Below are 15805 nucleotides of genomic sequence, written 5' to 3' on the forward strand. Positions count from 1 at the left end.
CTCTTGAGACGTCTGTATGCAGATCAAGAAGCAACAGTTAGAACTGGAAATGGAACACAGACTGGTTCCAAATAGGAAAAGAAGTACGTCAAGGCTGTATATCGTCACCCTACTTATTTAACTTATATACAGAGTACGTCATGAGAAACACAGGGCTGGATGAAGCACAAGCTGGAATCAAGATTGCCGGGACAAATAACAATAACCTCAGATATGCAGATGACACCACTCTTACGGCAGAAAGTGAAGAAGAACTAAAGAGCTTCTTGATGAAAGTGAAAGAGAGTGAAAAATTCTACTAAAGCTCAACATTCAGAAAACTAAGATCATGGTTTCTGGTCCCATCACTTCATGGCAAATAGATGGGGAAACAGTGGAAGCAGTGGCTGACTTTATTTTTCTGGGCTCCAAAATCACTGCAGATGGTGACTTCAGCCAGAAATTAAAAGATGCTTACTTATTGGAAGGAAAGTTATGACCAACCTAGACATTACTTTGCCAACAAAAGTCTGTCTAGTGAAATCTATGGTTTTTCCAGCAGTCATGTATGAATGTGAGAGTTGGACTATAAAGAAAGCTGAGCACCAAAGAATTGATGCTTTTGAACTGTGGTGTTGGAGAAGACTCTTGAGAGTCCCTTGGACTGCAAGGAGATCCAACCAATCCTTCCTAAAGGAAATCAGTTGTAAATATTCATTGGAAGGACTGATGTTGAAGCTGAAACTCCAATACTTTGGCCACCTGATGCAAAGAGCTGACTCACTGGAAAAGATTCTGATGCTGGGAAAGAATGAAGGCAGGAGGAGAAGGGGATGACAGACGATGAGATGGTTGGATGGCATCACTGACTCCATGGACATGAGTTTAAGTAAACTCCGGGAGTTGGTGATGGACAGGGAGGCCTGGCGTGCTGCAGTCCATGGGGTCCGAAAGAACCAGACAGGACTGAGCGACTGACCTGAACTGAACTGAACTGGGGACATTCCTATTTAATGCTCACTCATCTTTTCTTAAAAGAAACTCAGATTAAGGCACAGAGAAATCTGTATGATAATAGATCTATAACAAGTGGAAAACATCTTCATTGTGTCCACTGTAGACAGTCATTAGGAAGTGACTCACCCCAGCAAACTCCTCTGGACTTCAGGAGAGGCTCTGCAAGCTGCTCTGAGACACAACCTGTGTTACTGTCCAAAGTGATTTCAGAGCTCGAGAAAGTCCATTGTACCACTGTCCACAATAGTCAAAAGCTGGATACAACCCAACGTCCATCAATGGCAGAATAGATCAGAATAGAATTGTGGTATATTCATACAATGGACCACTCTACAGTACTTAAAATGAACAGACTAGAACTTGAAAGAACACATGACATGAATCTCTCATACATAAAGTTGAACAAAAGAGGCAAGACAAAATCCAGTGTGTTTCTATGTATATAGAGTACTCTAGCAAGTAAAACTCATCTATACTACTTAGTGATGCACAGCTGGATGACAAAACCATAAATAAAGGCAAAGAAATAACCATCACAGAGGTCAGAACAAGGATACAACAGCTATGATGGGGGAGCCGGTACCCAGGGTAGGTGTCTCTACACTGGCAGGGCGCTATTTCTTGATGCTGGTGGTTTACTTGCTAAGCCATGTCTGACTCTTGCAACCTCATGGACTGTAGCCCACCGGGTTCCTCTTTCCATGGGATTCTCCAGCAGGAATACGACGAGGAGGTTGCATTTCCTCCTCCAGGGATTCTTCCCTACCCAGGGGTCAAACCCGAGTCTTCTGCATGGCAGGCAGATTCTTTCCCTTGCCTTCCTTTCACTATTTCTTGACTGCAGTGAAACTTACAGGATACTCTTTTTATATTTTTCTACTAATGTGCGTATATATTTGATGTACTGTTCTGTGTGTTCTATTTTCTAGTTTTCAGAAATTTAAAAATGTACGTTATTTGTCACAGACACCTCAACGTTCACTTCATACCACAAATAAGCCTGTGGAGGAACACAAGATCTAATCTTTGCCTTTGGGGGGAAATAAACATAAACCGTGTACATGCAACAAGAAGTGGCCTACTAAAACATGAACGAATCAGCTGTTAAGGATACACAGATGAAAAGACTTGCTTGGAGAAGGACAAATTACAGGCAGAGGATCCAACTTACGCAAAGGACTGGAAACTTGAGATAACGTGGGAACAGTACATAGTCTGGTGCTCAGACAGCCTCAAGAGTGTATTCACTGCCTTCCCCGTGCCAGGCACTGACTAAGTGTACAAAGATGCCCAAGACAGGGTCACTGTCCTGGGGAGGTGGTGCCCAGTGAGAATGGGCAGGTGGTCTGTGCTGCGACATGGGTTCTGCCCTGTCCACGGGTCTGTCCTAGGAGGCGAGATCTCCCAGCCGAGGTAGTGGACTGAATCTTGGAGTAACTTGCGTATTACATTTGTGGGAAGTAGAGAAGGCAAGACTATGGGGGAGACCCAGATTTGGGAAACTTTAAAACACATTTTAGGGCTTCCCTGGTGGCTCAGTGGTAAAGGATCCGTCTGTCAATGCAGGAGACACGGATTCAGTCCCTGGTCCAGGAAGACCCCACATGCCGCGGGACGACTAAGCCGTGTACCATAACTAGTGAGCCTTGCTCTAGAGCCCGGAGCTGCAACTGTGGAATCTCTGGGCTGCAACTACTGCAGCCCGAGTGCTCTAGAGCCTGTGCTCAGCAACGAGAGAAGCTGCTGCGATGAAGAGCCTGTGCTCTGCAATAAGGACCCAGCGCAGTCAAATAAATAAATCAATTAAATTACTAGACTCCATATTTTAATGTTGAAAAGGAAAAGGGATGACTTAAATGCTCATCAATAGGAATAGGGCTAAATGAACGGGCTTACTCACACAGTGTAGGTATAAGGAGGGAAATAAACCTATGTGAACCACCAGGGAGAGATCTTACAGAAAGTGGTGAATGAAAAATACTTCTAGCAGGAGGATCTAGGCAGCAAGGAATATCCATGAAAAGTGCACTGAATTGTTCTTGGCATGCAGTAAGCACTCAACAAATAAATCTCAGCTACTTATGTGTAAGTTTAAGGTATACAACATGATGATTTAATACATGATGTCTGTATTACAACATGATGACCCCAGTAGGGTTAGCTGACACCTTCATCACATCACATAATTACCACTTCTTTTGGTGGTGAGAACATTTAATATCTACTCTCTTAGAAACTTTTCTTTTTGGCCACACTGCACAGCTTTCAGGATCTTAGTTCCCTGACCACCGATTGAACCCAGGCCTCCTGCAGTAGAAGTGCAGAGTTTTAACCATTGGACCACCAAAGAATTCCCAGAAATTTTCAAGTATGTAATACAGGGTCATCAACTCTCTAGTTAACCATGCTATACAGTAAGTAGATCCCCAGAACAGTCATACGTTGCTAGAGGTAAATAAAATGGTGCTGCCACTGTGGGAAACAGTTTGGCAGTTTCTCAGTAAGTTAAACATAGAATTACTGTATAATCCAACACTCCTGGGTGTATACACAAAAGAATTGAACTAGCGTGTTCAGACTGGAACACAAATGTTCATAACAACACTGTTCACAATAGCAAAAAGTGGATACCCAAACAACTACCAACTGATGAATGGATAAGCAAAATGTGGTCCACACATACAGTGGAACCCAATTCAGTCATAAAAAGAAGTACTGATTTCATGTGGATGAACCTTGGAACATTAAGCTAGGTAAAGAAGTCAGACACAAAAACCCACCTATTCCATAATTCCATTTCTATGAAATATTCAGAACAGGAAAATCCATAGAGACAGAAAGTGGATTCAGTTCAGTTCAGTTGCTCAATTTGTGTCCGACTTTTTGCGACCCCATGAATCACAGCACACCAGGCCTCCCTGTCCATCACCAACTCCCGGAGTTCACTCAAACTCATGTCCATTGAGTTGGTGATGCCATACAGCCATCTCATTCTCTGTTGTCCCCTTCTCCTCCCGCCCCCAATCCCTCCCAGCATCAGAGTCTTTTCCAGTGAGTCAACTCATTGCATGAAGTGGTCAAAGTATTGGAGTTTCAGCTTTAGCATCAGTCCTTCCAAGGAACACCCAGGATTGATCTCCTTTAGAATGGACTGGTTGGATCTCCTGGCAGTACAAGGGACTCTCAAGAGTCTTCTCCAACATCACAGTTCAAAAGCATCAATTCTTCGGCGATCAACTTTCATCACAGTCCAACTCTCACATCCATACATGACCACTGGAAAAACCATAGTCTTGACTAGACGGACCTTGGTTGGCAAAGTAATATCTCTGCTTTTTAATATGCTGTCTAGGTTGGTCATAACTTTCTTTCCAAGGAGTAAGCGTCTTTTAATTTCATGGCTGCAGTCAGCATCTGCAGTGATTGGAGCCCCAAAAAAATCAAGTCTGACACTGTTTCCACTGTTTCCCCATCTATTTCCCATGAAATGATGGGTCCAGATGCCATGATCTTCGTTTTCTGAATGTTGAGCTTCAAGCCAACTTTTTCACTCTCCTCTTTCACTTTCATCAAGAGGCTTTTGAGTTCCTCTTCACTTTCTGCCATAAGGGTGGTGTCATCTGCATATCTGAGGTCATTGATATTTCTTCCGGCAATCTTGATTCCAGCTTGTGCTTCTTCCAGCCCAGCGTTCCTCATGATGTCCTCTGCGTATAAGTTAAATAAGCCGGGTGACAATATACAACCTTGACGTACTCCTTTTCCTATTTGGAACCAGTCTGCTGTTCCACGTCCAGTTCTAACTGTTGCTTCCTGACCTGCATATAGATTTCTCAAGAGGCAGGTCAGGTGGTCTGGTATTCCTATCTCTTTCAGAATTTTACAGTTTATTGTGATCCACACAGTCAAAGGCTTTGGCATAGTCAGTGAAGCAGAAATAGATGTTTTTCTGGAACTCTCTTGTTTTCTCCATGATCCAGTGAATGTTGGCAATTTGATCTCTAGTGCCTCTGCCTTTTCTAAAACCTGCTTGAACATCTGGAAGTTCACGGTTCACGTATTGCTAAAGCCTGGCTTGGAGAATATTGAGCATGACTTTACTAGGGTGTGAGATGAGTGCAATTGTGTGGTAGTTTGAGCATTCTTTGGCATTGCCTTTCTTTGGGATTGGAATGAAGACTGACCTTTTCCAGGCCTGTGGCCACTGCTGAGTTTTCCAAATTTGCTGGCATATTGAGTGCAGCACTTTCACAGCATCATCTTTCAGGATTTGAAATAACTCAACTGGAATTCCATCACCTCCACTAGCTTTGTTCATAGTGATGCTTTCTAAGGCCCACTTGACTTCACATTCCAAGATGTCTGGCTCTAGGTGAGTGATCACATTATCGTGACTATCTTGGTCGCGAAGATCTTTTTTGTAAAGTTATTAGGGATTGCCAAAGACTGTGGGGAGGGGGGTGTGGAGAGTGACTGCTTAATGAGGAAAGGGTTTCCCTTTGGGGTGATGAAAACATTCTGCAACTAGATAGTGGTGAGGGTGTCCAACACTGAGGATGGACTAAGTGCCGCTGAACTGCACCCTTTAAAAGGGACATTTTTACTATATGTGTATTTCACCAGAAGGGATTGGCTACCCATGCCAGTATTCTTGGGCTTCCCTGGTGGCTCAGACAGTAAAATAATCTTCCTGCAATGCAGGAGACCTGGGTTCGACCCCTGGGTCGGGAAGATCCCTTGGAGAAGGGCATGGCAGCCCACTCCAGCATTGTTGCCTAGAGAATCCCCATGGACAGAGGGGCTTGGAGGGCTACAGTCCACGAGGCTGCAAAGAGTCGGATGAGACTGAGTGACTAAGCACAGAAAGATGAAACACGCTTCCCTGGTGCCTCAGTGGGAAAGAATCCACCTGCCAATGCAAGAGACCTGGGTGGGGAAGATTCTCTGGAGAAGGGAATGGCAACCCACTCCAGGATTCTTATATGGAGAATCCCACAGACAGAGGAGCCTGGGGGCTACAGTCCATGTAGTTGCAGAGTCAAACACTAGTTAGAGACTGAACAATGAACAACAAAGGTGAAACATACAGTTACCATACAACCAACAATTCTACTCCTAGGTATATACCCAAGAGAAGTTAAAGCATATGTCCACACAAAACTTGTGGTCAGATGTTCACAGCAGCATTATTCACAAGAGCCAAAAAGTAAAATAAGGCAGAAGTCTAACAAGTACACACATACAGTATAGTATATCAGGATCGAACCCAAGTCTCCGGCATTGCAGACAGATTCTTTACCATCTGACCCAACAGAGAAGCCCTACAACAAAATATTATTCCACAATAAAAATAATTCTACAACATGGATGGACCTGGAAGATGTGCTGTGTGAAAAAAAAATCAACCACATATTCATATGACATATTCCATGTGTATTAAATGATCAGAATAAACAAATCCATAGAGACAGAAAAGGGGGATTGCCAGGGGCTGGGGAGAGGGGAGACTGAGGAATGGCTGTTGATACTAAAGAGTATTCTGAGGACTTCTTGGAGACCCACTAGTTAAGATTTCACCTTCCGATGCAGAGGGGAGCTGGTTCAATTCCTGGTCGAGTAGCTAAGATCCCATATATCTTGCAGCCAAAAATCCCAAACATAAAACAGAAATGACATCGTAACAAATTCTATAAAGACGTTAACAATGGTTCACATTAAAAAAAAAAAGACTTTATTCTGAGGGTGATTGAAAATATTCTAAGATTAGTTGGGCTGATGGTTGCACAAATCTATGAATGTACTCCAAATCCATCAAACTGTAAATTTTAATGAGGACTTGTACGGCTTAGGGCTTTCCTGGTGGCTCAGCTGGTAAAGAATCCGCCTGTAATACGGGAGACTTGGATTCGATCCCTGGGTTGGAAAGATCCCCTAGAGGAGGAAAAAGCTACCCACCCCAGTATTCTGGCCTGGAGAATTCCATGGACTGTATAGTCCATGTGGTTGCAAAGAGTTGGACACGACAGAGCAACTTTCACACTGTATGACTTATGAATTATAACTCAGAAACATTTCTTTTTTAAACCCATTCTATCTCTCTCCTAGAATTATCTAAATCACAAGCCAAGCAAGTTTCTTAGATTTATACACTCCCACTGCATGCTTTCTTTTTTAACCCTGACTCATTCTAGTACTTAGTCAATCCTTAGAAATTACTTATTAACATAAACAGCGATGTCAAAATTACTGCCTGTCTGTTAATCTCTGAGATAACTAGTCATAAAGATAAACACGGAATTTTGAAAGAGAATCAACCTGCTGAAGGCACTGTAGACATTGGCTCAAGTCTTAGATTTTTAAAATCGCCTGTTAAGAATGACTTGGCATTTTGGGGTTTTGTTCCCTTGACTTGCCTAAAAGTCAATCCTCAGTTCAACCTGCAAGCCTGAGTGAGTATTACTCGTAGAGACCCCTGTCAGGAGACAAGATGAGTTCAGAGGGTGAGCAGAGCACCTTTGCCACCCCCTTACCACCTAGCTGGGGGTCCTGTGGGAGGAAGTCACTGATGCTCACTTGAAATTTTTTCAGATCAGTGTCTCTCAGCTTCAACACTTTTACTGTTCTGGGGTCAGATGATTCGTTGTTGGGAGAGGGTGGATGGGTATACTTCTTGTGCTTTGTAGGATTTTTAACAGCATCCCTGACCTCTTCCTAGCAGATGACAATGGCGATGGTTTAGTTGCTCAGTTATGTCCAACTCTTTGCTACCCCATGGACTGTAGCCTGCCAGGCTTCTCTGTCCATGGGATTCTCCAGGTAAGAATACTGGAGTGGGTTGCCATTTCCTTCTCCAGGGCATCTTCCCAACGCAGGGATTGAACCCTCATCTCCTGTGTCTCCTGCATCGTAGGTGGATTCTTTACCCACTGAGCCATTAGGGAAGCCTATGTTATCCCCCAATTATGACACTACAGAATGTCTCCAGACATTGCTCCCTGGGGGACAAAATCACCCCTGTTTGAGAACCACTGTCTAAATGACTCCAGAACACAAGAGGAGAAAATTTGGGAGCAGAAAAGCTAGTCCAAGAGAAATTGGAATCTAGTTTTCTGGGGAGGAAATGTGGCAAGAGGGACTTCCCTGGCAGTCCAGTGATGAAGACTTGGCACTTCCACTGCTAGGGAGGCACAGGTTCAATCCCTGTTGGAGTGAAAGTTTCAGCCTGCATTGAGTTAAGGCCCTGGGAAGGCAGGGATGGGGGCCATAGTTTCCCTCAATGATCTGCAAAGTGCTGTAACGTACTGCCCATTCAACCGACCCACAAGTAACCCTGTGAGGGAGTGAGGCAGGCTTGGTCAGGCCCATTTCAACTGGGAAAGCCAAAGTTCATGGCCACAAGACCAGGAGAAAGCTGGCCAGATCCACTGATTTGCGCTTTGTTTCTTTTCTTTCCTCCATGAGGCTGAGCCTTTCCAAGTCTTGCCTAATTAGAAAAAAAGAGGGCTGGACCTCAGGGTGGGAGAAGCCAAGACGTCAGTTCTCATCCCGCCTCTGCCCCTGGCTGCAGCCTGCGGCTTCGGGCAGCTCCCTCAGCTCTCTTCAAGGCATCCATTTCTGTGTTTACGAGTTGGATGACCTCCTGTCTCAGGGACCCCCTTCCCTGAGAAGGAAGTCACTCTCTCACGTTTGAGTTGCCCTGACTGTGTTCAAGATTATCCCATGAATTGAGTCTCACCCACCCAACCTCACGGCTACCTGACTGTTCCCATTTCACAGGTGGAGAAATGAACGCCCAGAGGTAAGCCACTTGCCTCTACCACACAGCCGGTTCAAATCCGAACCTTACAGCTCTTGCCCTGCTGAGGTCATGGGGACTAGGGCGGAATGCTTGGAGCAGCAAGGGAGGGCAGACTGGACCCTCCCCTCCCTCATGATGGGCCAGGGCTAAGTGCTCCTTCCCTCCTTCCCCCGTGACGAGCAAGGTGGGCAGGGAAGACATGCTGGGTCCAGAGCCTGAGGTCTGGCCAGGACTTGCCTCCATGATCTGTACAACTGAATACAAATAGAAACCTGTCCTTTCCAAGCTTCTTTCCTGTCCTTTCCTGGAGAAGGGAAAGGCTACCCACTCCAGTATTCTGGCGTGGAGAATTCCATGGACTGTATAGTCCATAAGGTAGCAAAGAGTCAGACGTGACTGAGCAACTTTCACTTTTCCAAGCTCTGAGCAGCTCTCTGAATCGCAAGTGGAAGACACTAGGATTGATTTCCGCATTCCTTTGTTCTAAGAAAACACGTCAGTGGCTTTTATTTATTTTGGTTGCTTGGGATCTTAGTTTCGGCACACATGTGGGATCTAGTTCCCCAGCCAGGGATTGAACCCATGACCCTTGGATCACACTGGGAGTGTAGTCTTACCCACTGGGCCACCAAGGGAAGTCCCTCCCATGGCCCTTCTAATAATGAAATATAAGGCTAAAGTCCGGAGAAGGCAATGGCAAGCCACTCCAGTACTCTTGCCTAGAAAATCGCATGGACAGAGGAGCCTGGTGGGCTGCAGTCCGTGGGGTCGCTACTAGTCAGACACGACTGAGTGACTTCACTTTCACTTTTCACTTTCACACATTGGAGAAGGAAATGGCAACCCACTCCAATGTTCTTGCCTGGAGAATCCCAGGGACGGCGGAGCCTGGTCGGCTGCCGTCTATGGGGTCGCACAGAGTTGGACACAACTAAAGCGACTTAGCAGCAGTAGCAGCAGCAAGGCTAAAGTCTTCTCTAATATGGAGACATTTGACCTGAGCCCCTCAAAAGGAAAAGACGTTAGCCATGGGATAGACTGGTCTCAGCTAAGAAGCATGAAAGAACAACAGAGAGTGTTCCAGAAGGTAGTCGGAATCAGAGCCCCCATGGGCAGAGGGGAAGGCTCCCAAGGAAATGTTCCAACAGCAGAACTGCCCAGGGGCCAGGTGTCAAGGTGCACGAGGGTGGAGCCAAGGCTCCGGGCAGGGACAGGACACATGGCTTCAGAACACGTGGGGCTGCCCCCTGGCCCAGGCTCTAAGGGCTTCCCCATGGGAACCACCTGCCAGATGACCTCGGGCTTCCCTGAAGCATCTTGGCAGAAACAAAGGGGAAGCCCTCGGAGGTGGCTGAGTCCCTCCTTGGGCAGAGGAGGCCCTAGGGGCTGTGGTCAGAGTCACACCAAAGTGGGCAAATGGGGAGGGGAATGCCCTGCTCTCCCATTTGGCGAGGCTGGGGACCCCCAGTTACCCTGAGCCCTTTCCTAGATCATGAATTGTAGCTCTATGCAAGGAATGATCAGCCAGCTCTGGTTTGCAAAAGACTTGGCCCATTTTTGAAAGCAATACAGGAGTATTTATTTTCAGCTAGGCCAACAGTTACCTATAAAACGTGCTTGATGATTTGATAAGCAAGCATAATGTAGTTATTTATTCATTTGAATTCTTGCATTATTTCTGAAGTCAAGTGTGTTTTCAAACTTTTGTTGGCCATTTGTATGGTGTTTTTGTATTGCCTGATCACATTACTCACCTGCTAAGGAGTGTTTGGAGGTTTTTTTTATATATATATTTTTTATTTATCTATTACTTCTGGCTGTACTAGGTCTTCAATTCTGTGAGCAGGCTTTCTTTGTTGAGAAGAGTGGGGGCTGCTCGCTAGTTGCTGTGCGTGAGCTTCTCGTCGCAGTGGCCTCTCCTGCTGCAGAGCACGGCTCTAGAAAGAGTGGGCTCCACAGTTGAGGCACACGGGCTTAGTTGTCCCACAGCATGTGGAACCTTCCCCAACCGGGGATCGAACCCACATCCCCTTCATTGCAAGGCAGATTCTTAACCACAGGACCACCAGGAAAATCCTAGTGTTTTTAAATTTCTTTTTAGCTATAAATCAGGTCTTTATTCTTTCTGATCCATACGTACCTTCTTTTTAAAATAATTTATTTAGATGAAGTCACCTAACAAAACTAACCATTTAAAGAAAGCAGTTATGTGCAATTTAGTACATTCACAAGGTTGTGTGGCCACCAGTGCTACAGACTTCCAAAACATCACTCTGAAGTGCACCTTTTCCCATGGTGTTGAAATGGTTTGATGATTTGTCAAAAGAAACTCCATTTTGATTTCTGGGCACAATAAAGGACAGAAATGGTATGGATCTAACAGAAGCTGAAGATATTAAGAAGAGGTGGCAGGAATACATAGAAGAACTATACAAAAAAGATTTTCACAATCCAGATAATCATGATGATGTGATCACTAACCTAGAGCCAGACATCCTGGAATGTGAAGTCAACTGGGCCTTAGGAAGCATCGCTAAAAACAAAACTAGTGGAGGTGATGATTTCCAGTTGAACTATTTCAAATCCTAAAAGATGATGCTGTGAAAGTGTTGCATTCAGTATGCCAGCAAATTTGGAAAACTCAGCAGTGGCCACAGGACTGGAAAAGGTCAGTTTTCATTCCAATCCCAAAAAAGGCAATGCCAAAGAATGCTTAAACTACTGTACAATTGCACTCATCTCACATGCTAGTAAAGTCATGCTCAAAATTCTCGAAGCCAGGCTTCAACAGTACGTGAATGGTAAACTTCCAGATGTTCAAGCTGGATTTAGAAAAGGCAGAAGAACCAGAGATTAAATTGCCAACATCCGTTGGATCACCAAAAGGCAAGAGAGTTCCAGAAAAACATCTAATTCTGCTTTGTTGACTATGCCAAAGCCTTAGACTGTGTGGATCATAACAAACTGTGGAAAATTCTGAAAGAGATGGAAATACAAGACCACCTGACCTGCCTCTTGAGAAGCCTGAATGCAGGTCAGGAAGCAACAGTTAGAACTGAACATGGAACAACAGACTGGTTCCAAATAGGGAAAGGAGTATGTCAAGGCTGTATATTGTCACCCTGCTTATTTAACTTATATGCAGAGTACATCATGAGGAACGCTTGGCTGGAAGAAGCACAAGCTGGAATCAAGACTGCTGAGAGAAATATCAATAACCTCAGATATGCAGATGACACTACCCTTATGGCAGAAAACAAAGAACTAAAGAGCCTCTTGATGAAAGTGAAAGAAGAGAGTTAAAAAGTTGGCTTGAAGTTCAGCAGTCAGAAAACTAAGATCATGGTACCCGGTCCCATCACTTCATGGCAAATAGATGGGGAAACAGTGACAGGCTTTATTTTGGGGGGCTCCAAAATCACTGCAGATGGTGACTGCAGCCATGAAATTAAAAGACGCTTGCTCCTTAGAAGAAAAGTTATGACCAACCTAGACAGTTTATTAAAAAGCAGAGACATTACTTTGCCAACAAAAGTCCACCTAGTCAAAGCTATGGTTTTTCCAGTAGTCATGTATGGATGTGATAGTTGGACTATAAAGAAAGCTGAGTGTCGAAGAATTGATGCTTTTGAACTGTGGTGTTGGAGAAGACTCTTGAGAGCCCCTTGGACTGCAAGGAGATCCAACCAGTCCATCCTGAAGGAGATCAGTCCTGAATATTCATTGTAAGGTGAATGAATGAATGGATCATCCGTGGAAGGTGAATGAATGGATCATCCGTGGAAGGTGAATGAATCGGCTTCACTGATGCTGAAGCTGAAAATCCAATACTCTGGCCACCTGATTCGATAACTGACTCATGGGAAAAGACCCTGATGCTAGGAAAGACTGAAGGCAAGAGGAGAAAGGGATGACAGAGAATGCGATGGTTGGATGGCATCACCCACTCAATGGATATGAGTTGAGTAAACTCCGGGAACTGGCAGTGGAGAGGGAGACCTGGAGTGCTGCAATCCATGGGGTCACAAAGAGTTGGACATGACTGAGCGACTGAACTGAGCTGAACTGAACCTCCAGTAATTTACAAATGTAAGTTGATAATTATGTATTGTAGTACAGAATGTTCTCTATTATGAAATGGGATTGCAATTCACACATAAATGTAAGTCAAGCATCAGGTAAAGATTCATGGAGCTCAGAAAGTATACCCACTACAGTCTGGTTTTTCAATATGACTAAATACAATTCTTTTTTTTTTGCAAAAATAAAATGATAGGTATCAAGGTAAGAAAAACGTTATTTTCTTCCCTTCTTATGCCAAATGTTTCTTAGTACATTTTTGCTTATTAATGTCTTAATTAAAATTTCCCAGAAACCAGAATTTCATGCTCTCTGCTTCCTGAAACCAGTCTAGTTAAGCTCATCAGCCCTTGGACCTGTTCCCATAGCTGCTGCCAACTGTCCAGCATGTTAAAGTAATCAGCAGATGTTCAAGAAGGGTGGTGAGGGCCTTTGGGATTTATTTCAGGGTTTCTTTCTGAAGAAAAAAAAATTCATTTTAAAAGAGAATTCCAGTGTGAACAAGTGATCGGGAGACTTTCAAAGTTGTAAATATTAAAGCAAAAGCAAACAATTTAACGAAACTCACAAGTTTTTATTTTCCAAAGTAGCTCTAGACTCTCTTCTGCACACGTCAAGAGGGCACCTAGGGACACTTGCCTTAGGTCAGAGGTCAACACACCTTTTCTGTAAAGAGTCAGATAGTAAATATGCAGGCTCAGCACACCCCACACACTGCTGTCACACACTCTTTGTTGTGATTTATAACATCCCTTCAGAAAAAAAATGTAAAACCATTCTTAGCTCTGGGCAGATTCTGTCCAGTAGCTGTCCTGTGTTGACTCCTGGTTTAGGGTCCAGGGAAAAGGCAGTGCACAGAGATGGGAGAATGTACTTTTTTTTTTTACTTTTTTATTTTAAATTGCAGTATAGCCGATTAACAATGTTGTGGTAGTTTCAGGTGGACAGCAAAGGGACTCAGCCACAGGGAGAAGGTGTTCTGACCTGGGCCAGCATGGACAGAGGAATCTGGCAGGTTACAGACCATGCAGAGTCAGACATGACTTACCAACTAAATAACAACAGCAACAAACAACCCTCTTAGCTCTGTGTCCTCTTGGTACAGCTTCACCTGTTTCCTCAACAGACAAGCAGAGGATTTGGACTGGACACTTCTCAGGCTCATTCGAGGATTCTGTGAGTGCCCCCAGATGACCTCGCCCAAGATATCTCCTGCTGTTGCCATGTACCACCCATTCAAAACCTCAGCCTGTCCTCTCCTTCTCAGGCAGCCCTCCCCGGAGCCAAATGCTCGAGGGAAGACAGAACACGTCAGAATCACGTCTGCCCAGGAAGACACGGGGCCACCCGAAAGAAAGCCAGCCACTCACCTGAGACAGGACGCCCTGTTTCTTGCAGCTGGACCCTCCGATGAGGACCGTGTTGGGCATGACTGGTCTGGGATACTCGAACACAAAGTCATATCTTAATAGCCAAATGGAGGCCTTCCGATACAAGGCTGGCAAGTGCACCTGTCTCCCAAGGAGTTCCCCCGCCAGGTCTTCGTATTTGGAATACAGCAAGTAGAGCAGAATGTTCTCCAGGTAGCTCACCAGGAAGTTGCCCACCCTTTGGAGGAAGGTCATCTGGTCCGAAAACTGAGTGTAGTACCTAGGGACGTAGGACAAGGGGCTCGGAGTCCTGGTGAACGTGTTCTCCAGGGTACAGGGGAAGCCCCTGAAGAGGTACACGGAGGGCAGGTTCAGGTACTCGGCCAGGATCACCCCGCAAGGTAAGGCCGGGTCTGTGAACAGGGCGTCGAACTTGCTCTCCCGGAGGAAGCGCAGGGTGTCCGAGTGCCTCAGGAGGCTCTGGCAGTTGAGAAAGTACATATTGATGACAATCATGTTGGTCCTGTACTCCGCCACAGGGGCAGTCACCAACCAGCGTGGAGCAAAGTGGTGCTTCCCGAAGGAACGGTAACGGGCTTCCAGCTCCTCCCGGGCATAGGGCACTGGGTGGATTTTCCTTGTGTAGTGCTTGGACTCTTGGAGGAGCAGGTTGACTTCAGGCACCACCACCACAATCTCATGCCCTTTCTCGCTGAGACGCTCCACGATGTCCTTCATGCTGAGCCAGTGGCTTCCATCCTGAGGGACCACCAGCAGCCTGTCCCCTAGGGCGAAGCCCCAGAGTGCAAAGAAGAAAACCACCGCGGAAACTCTGTGAAGAAGGCAAGCCATGCTGGAGGAGGATGGGCAGGTAGCAACAAGAATAATTTACAGGCTCCAAACTGCCAAGCTTTGCGAGAATTTTTTTTTTCCCTCAACAAATCCCTGCCCTTCACAGACCCAGCCTACCTCTTCTTGCCCTGAACTGCCCTATTACATGAAGGAATCTAAATTAATATTTAACCACTTTCAAGCACATGGCTAACTTGCAACGACCAGGCCCCTTACCGGCATTCACCTGAGCCTCCCGATTTATTTTTATTTTTCTCTGCATGCCCAACAATAGGTCCATTCCTCTCCCACTGGGGGGCAACTCGGAGGGTCCCAGAGGCTGGCTTTAGCCCTCCACCCTGAGCAGTCCCCACCCCAGATTCTGCAGCATCCGTGACCATGTCCATGGACAAATGTTTATCAGGGCTTCCCCATTTGTCAACGTTTCTCATTCCCAAATGCAAGGTGAACAGATGCCAAGTTCAGCGTTGGAAACAACACAGCAGAGCTGATCACTCTGAATCCTGGTTACCTGGTTACTACAGCAATGGCTGGATTCAGGGGGGGGACGCAGGAAGCTGCCCTGGCACAGAGGATTCTGACCTACCTCCCACTCCACTTCTCCTGGTCTCACCACTTTGCGTGGGGGCTCTCTGTTATACCAGAAGACAAAAAGAATCCCAACAGGGGGCTTCCCTGGTGGCTCCGTAGTCAAGAATCCACCTGCCAA

At 45.5% G+C, this 15805-nt stretch overlaps 1 protein-coding gene across 1 annotated transcript in view; it reads right to left on the bottom strand.

The window, feature by feature from the left end:
* LOC129540619 (UDP-glucuronosyltransferase 1A1-like) overlaps positions 1-15153 on the bottom strand; it is a 134296-nt gene extending 119143 nt beyond the window's left edge. Inside the window, exon 1 of the mRNA XM_055401831.2 lies at positions 14245-15153. Coding sequence (XP_055257806.2) covers positions 14245-15096 — 852 coding nt within the window. The 5' untranslated portion in view covers positions 15097-15153. The remainder of the gene's footprint in view (positions 1-14244) is intronic.
* Between the last annotated feature and the right edge of the window lie 652 nt (positions 15154-15805).

The sequence above is a fragment of the Moschus berezovskii genome, chromosome 4, assembly GCF_049115385.1.
Source record: "Moschus berezovskii isolate FMDL1 chromosome 4, NW_MosBer_1.0, whole genome shotgun sequence".
Classification (NCBI taxonomy): Eukaryota; Metazoa; Chordata; class Mammalia; order Artiodactyla; family Moschidae; genus Moschus; species Moschus berezovskii.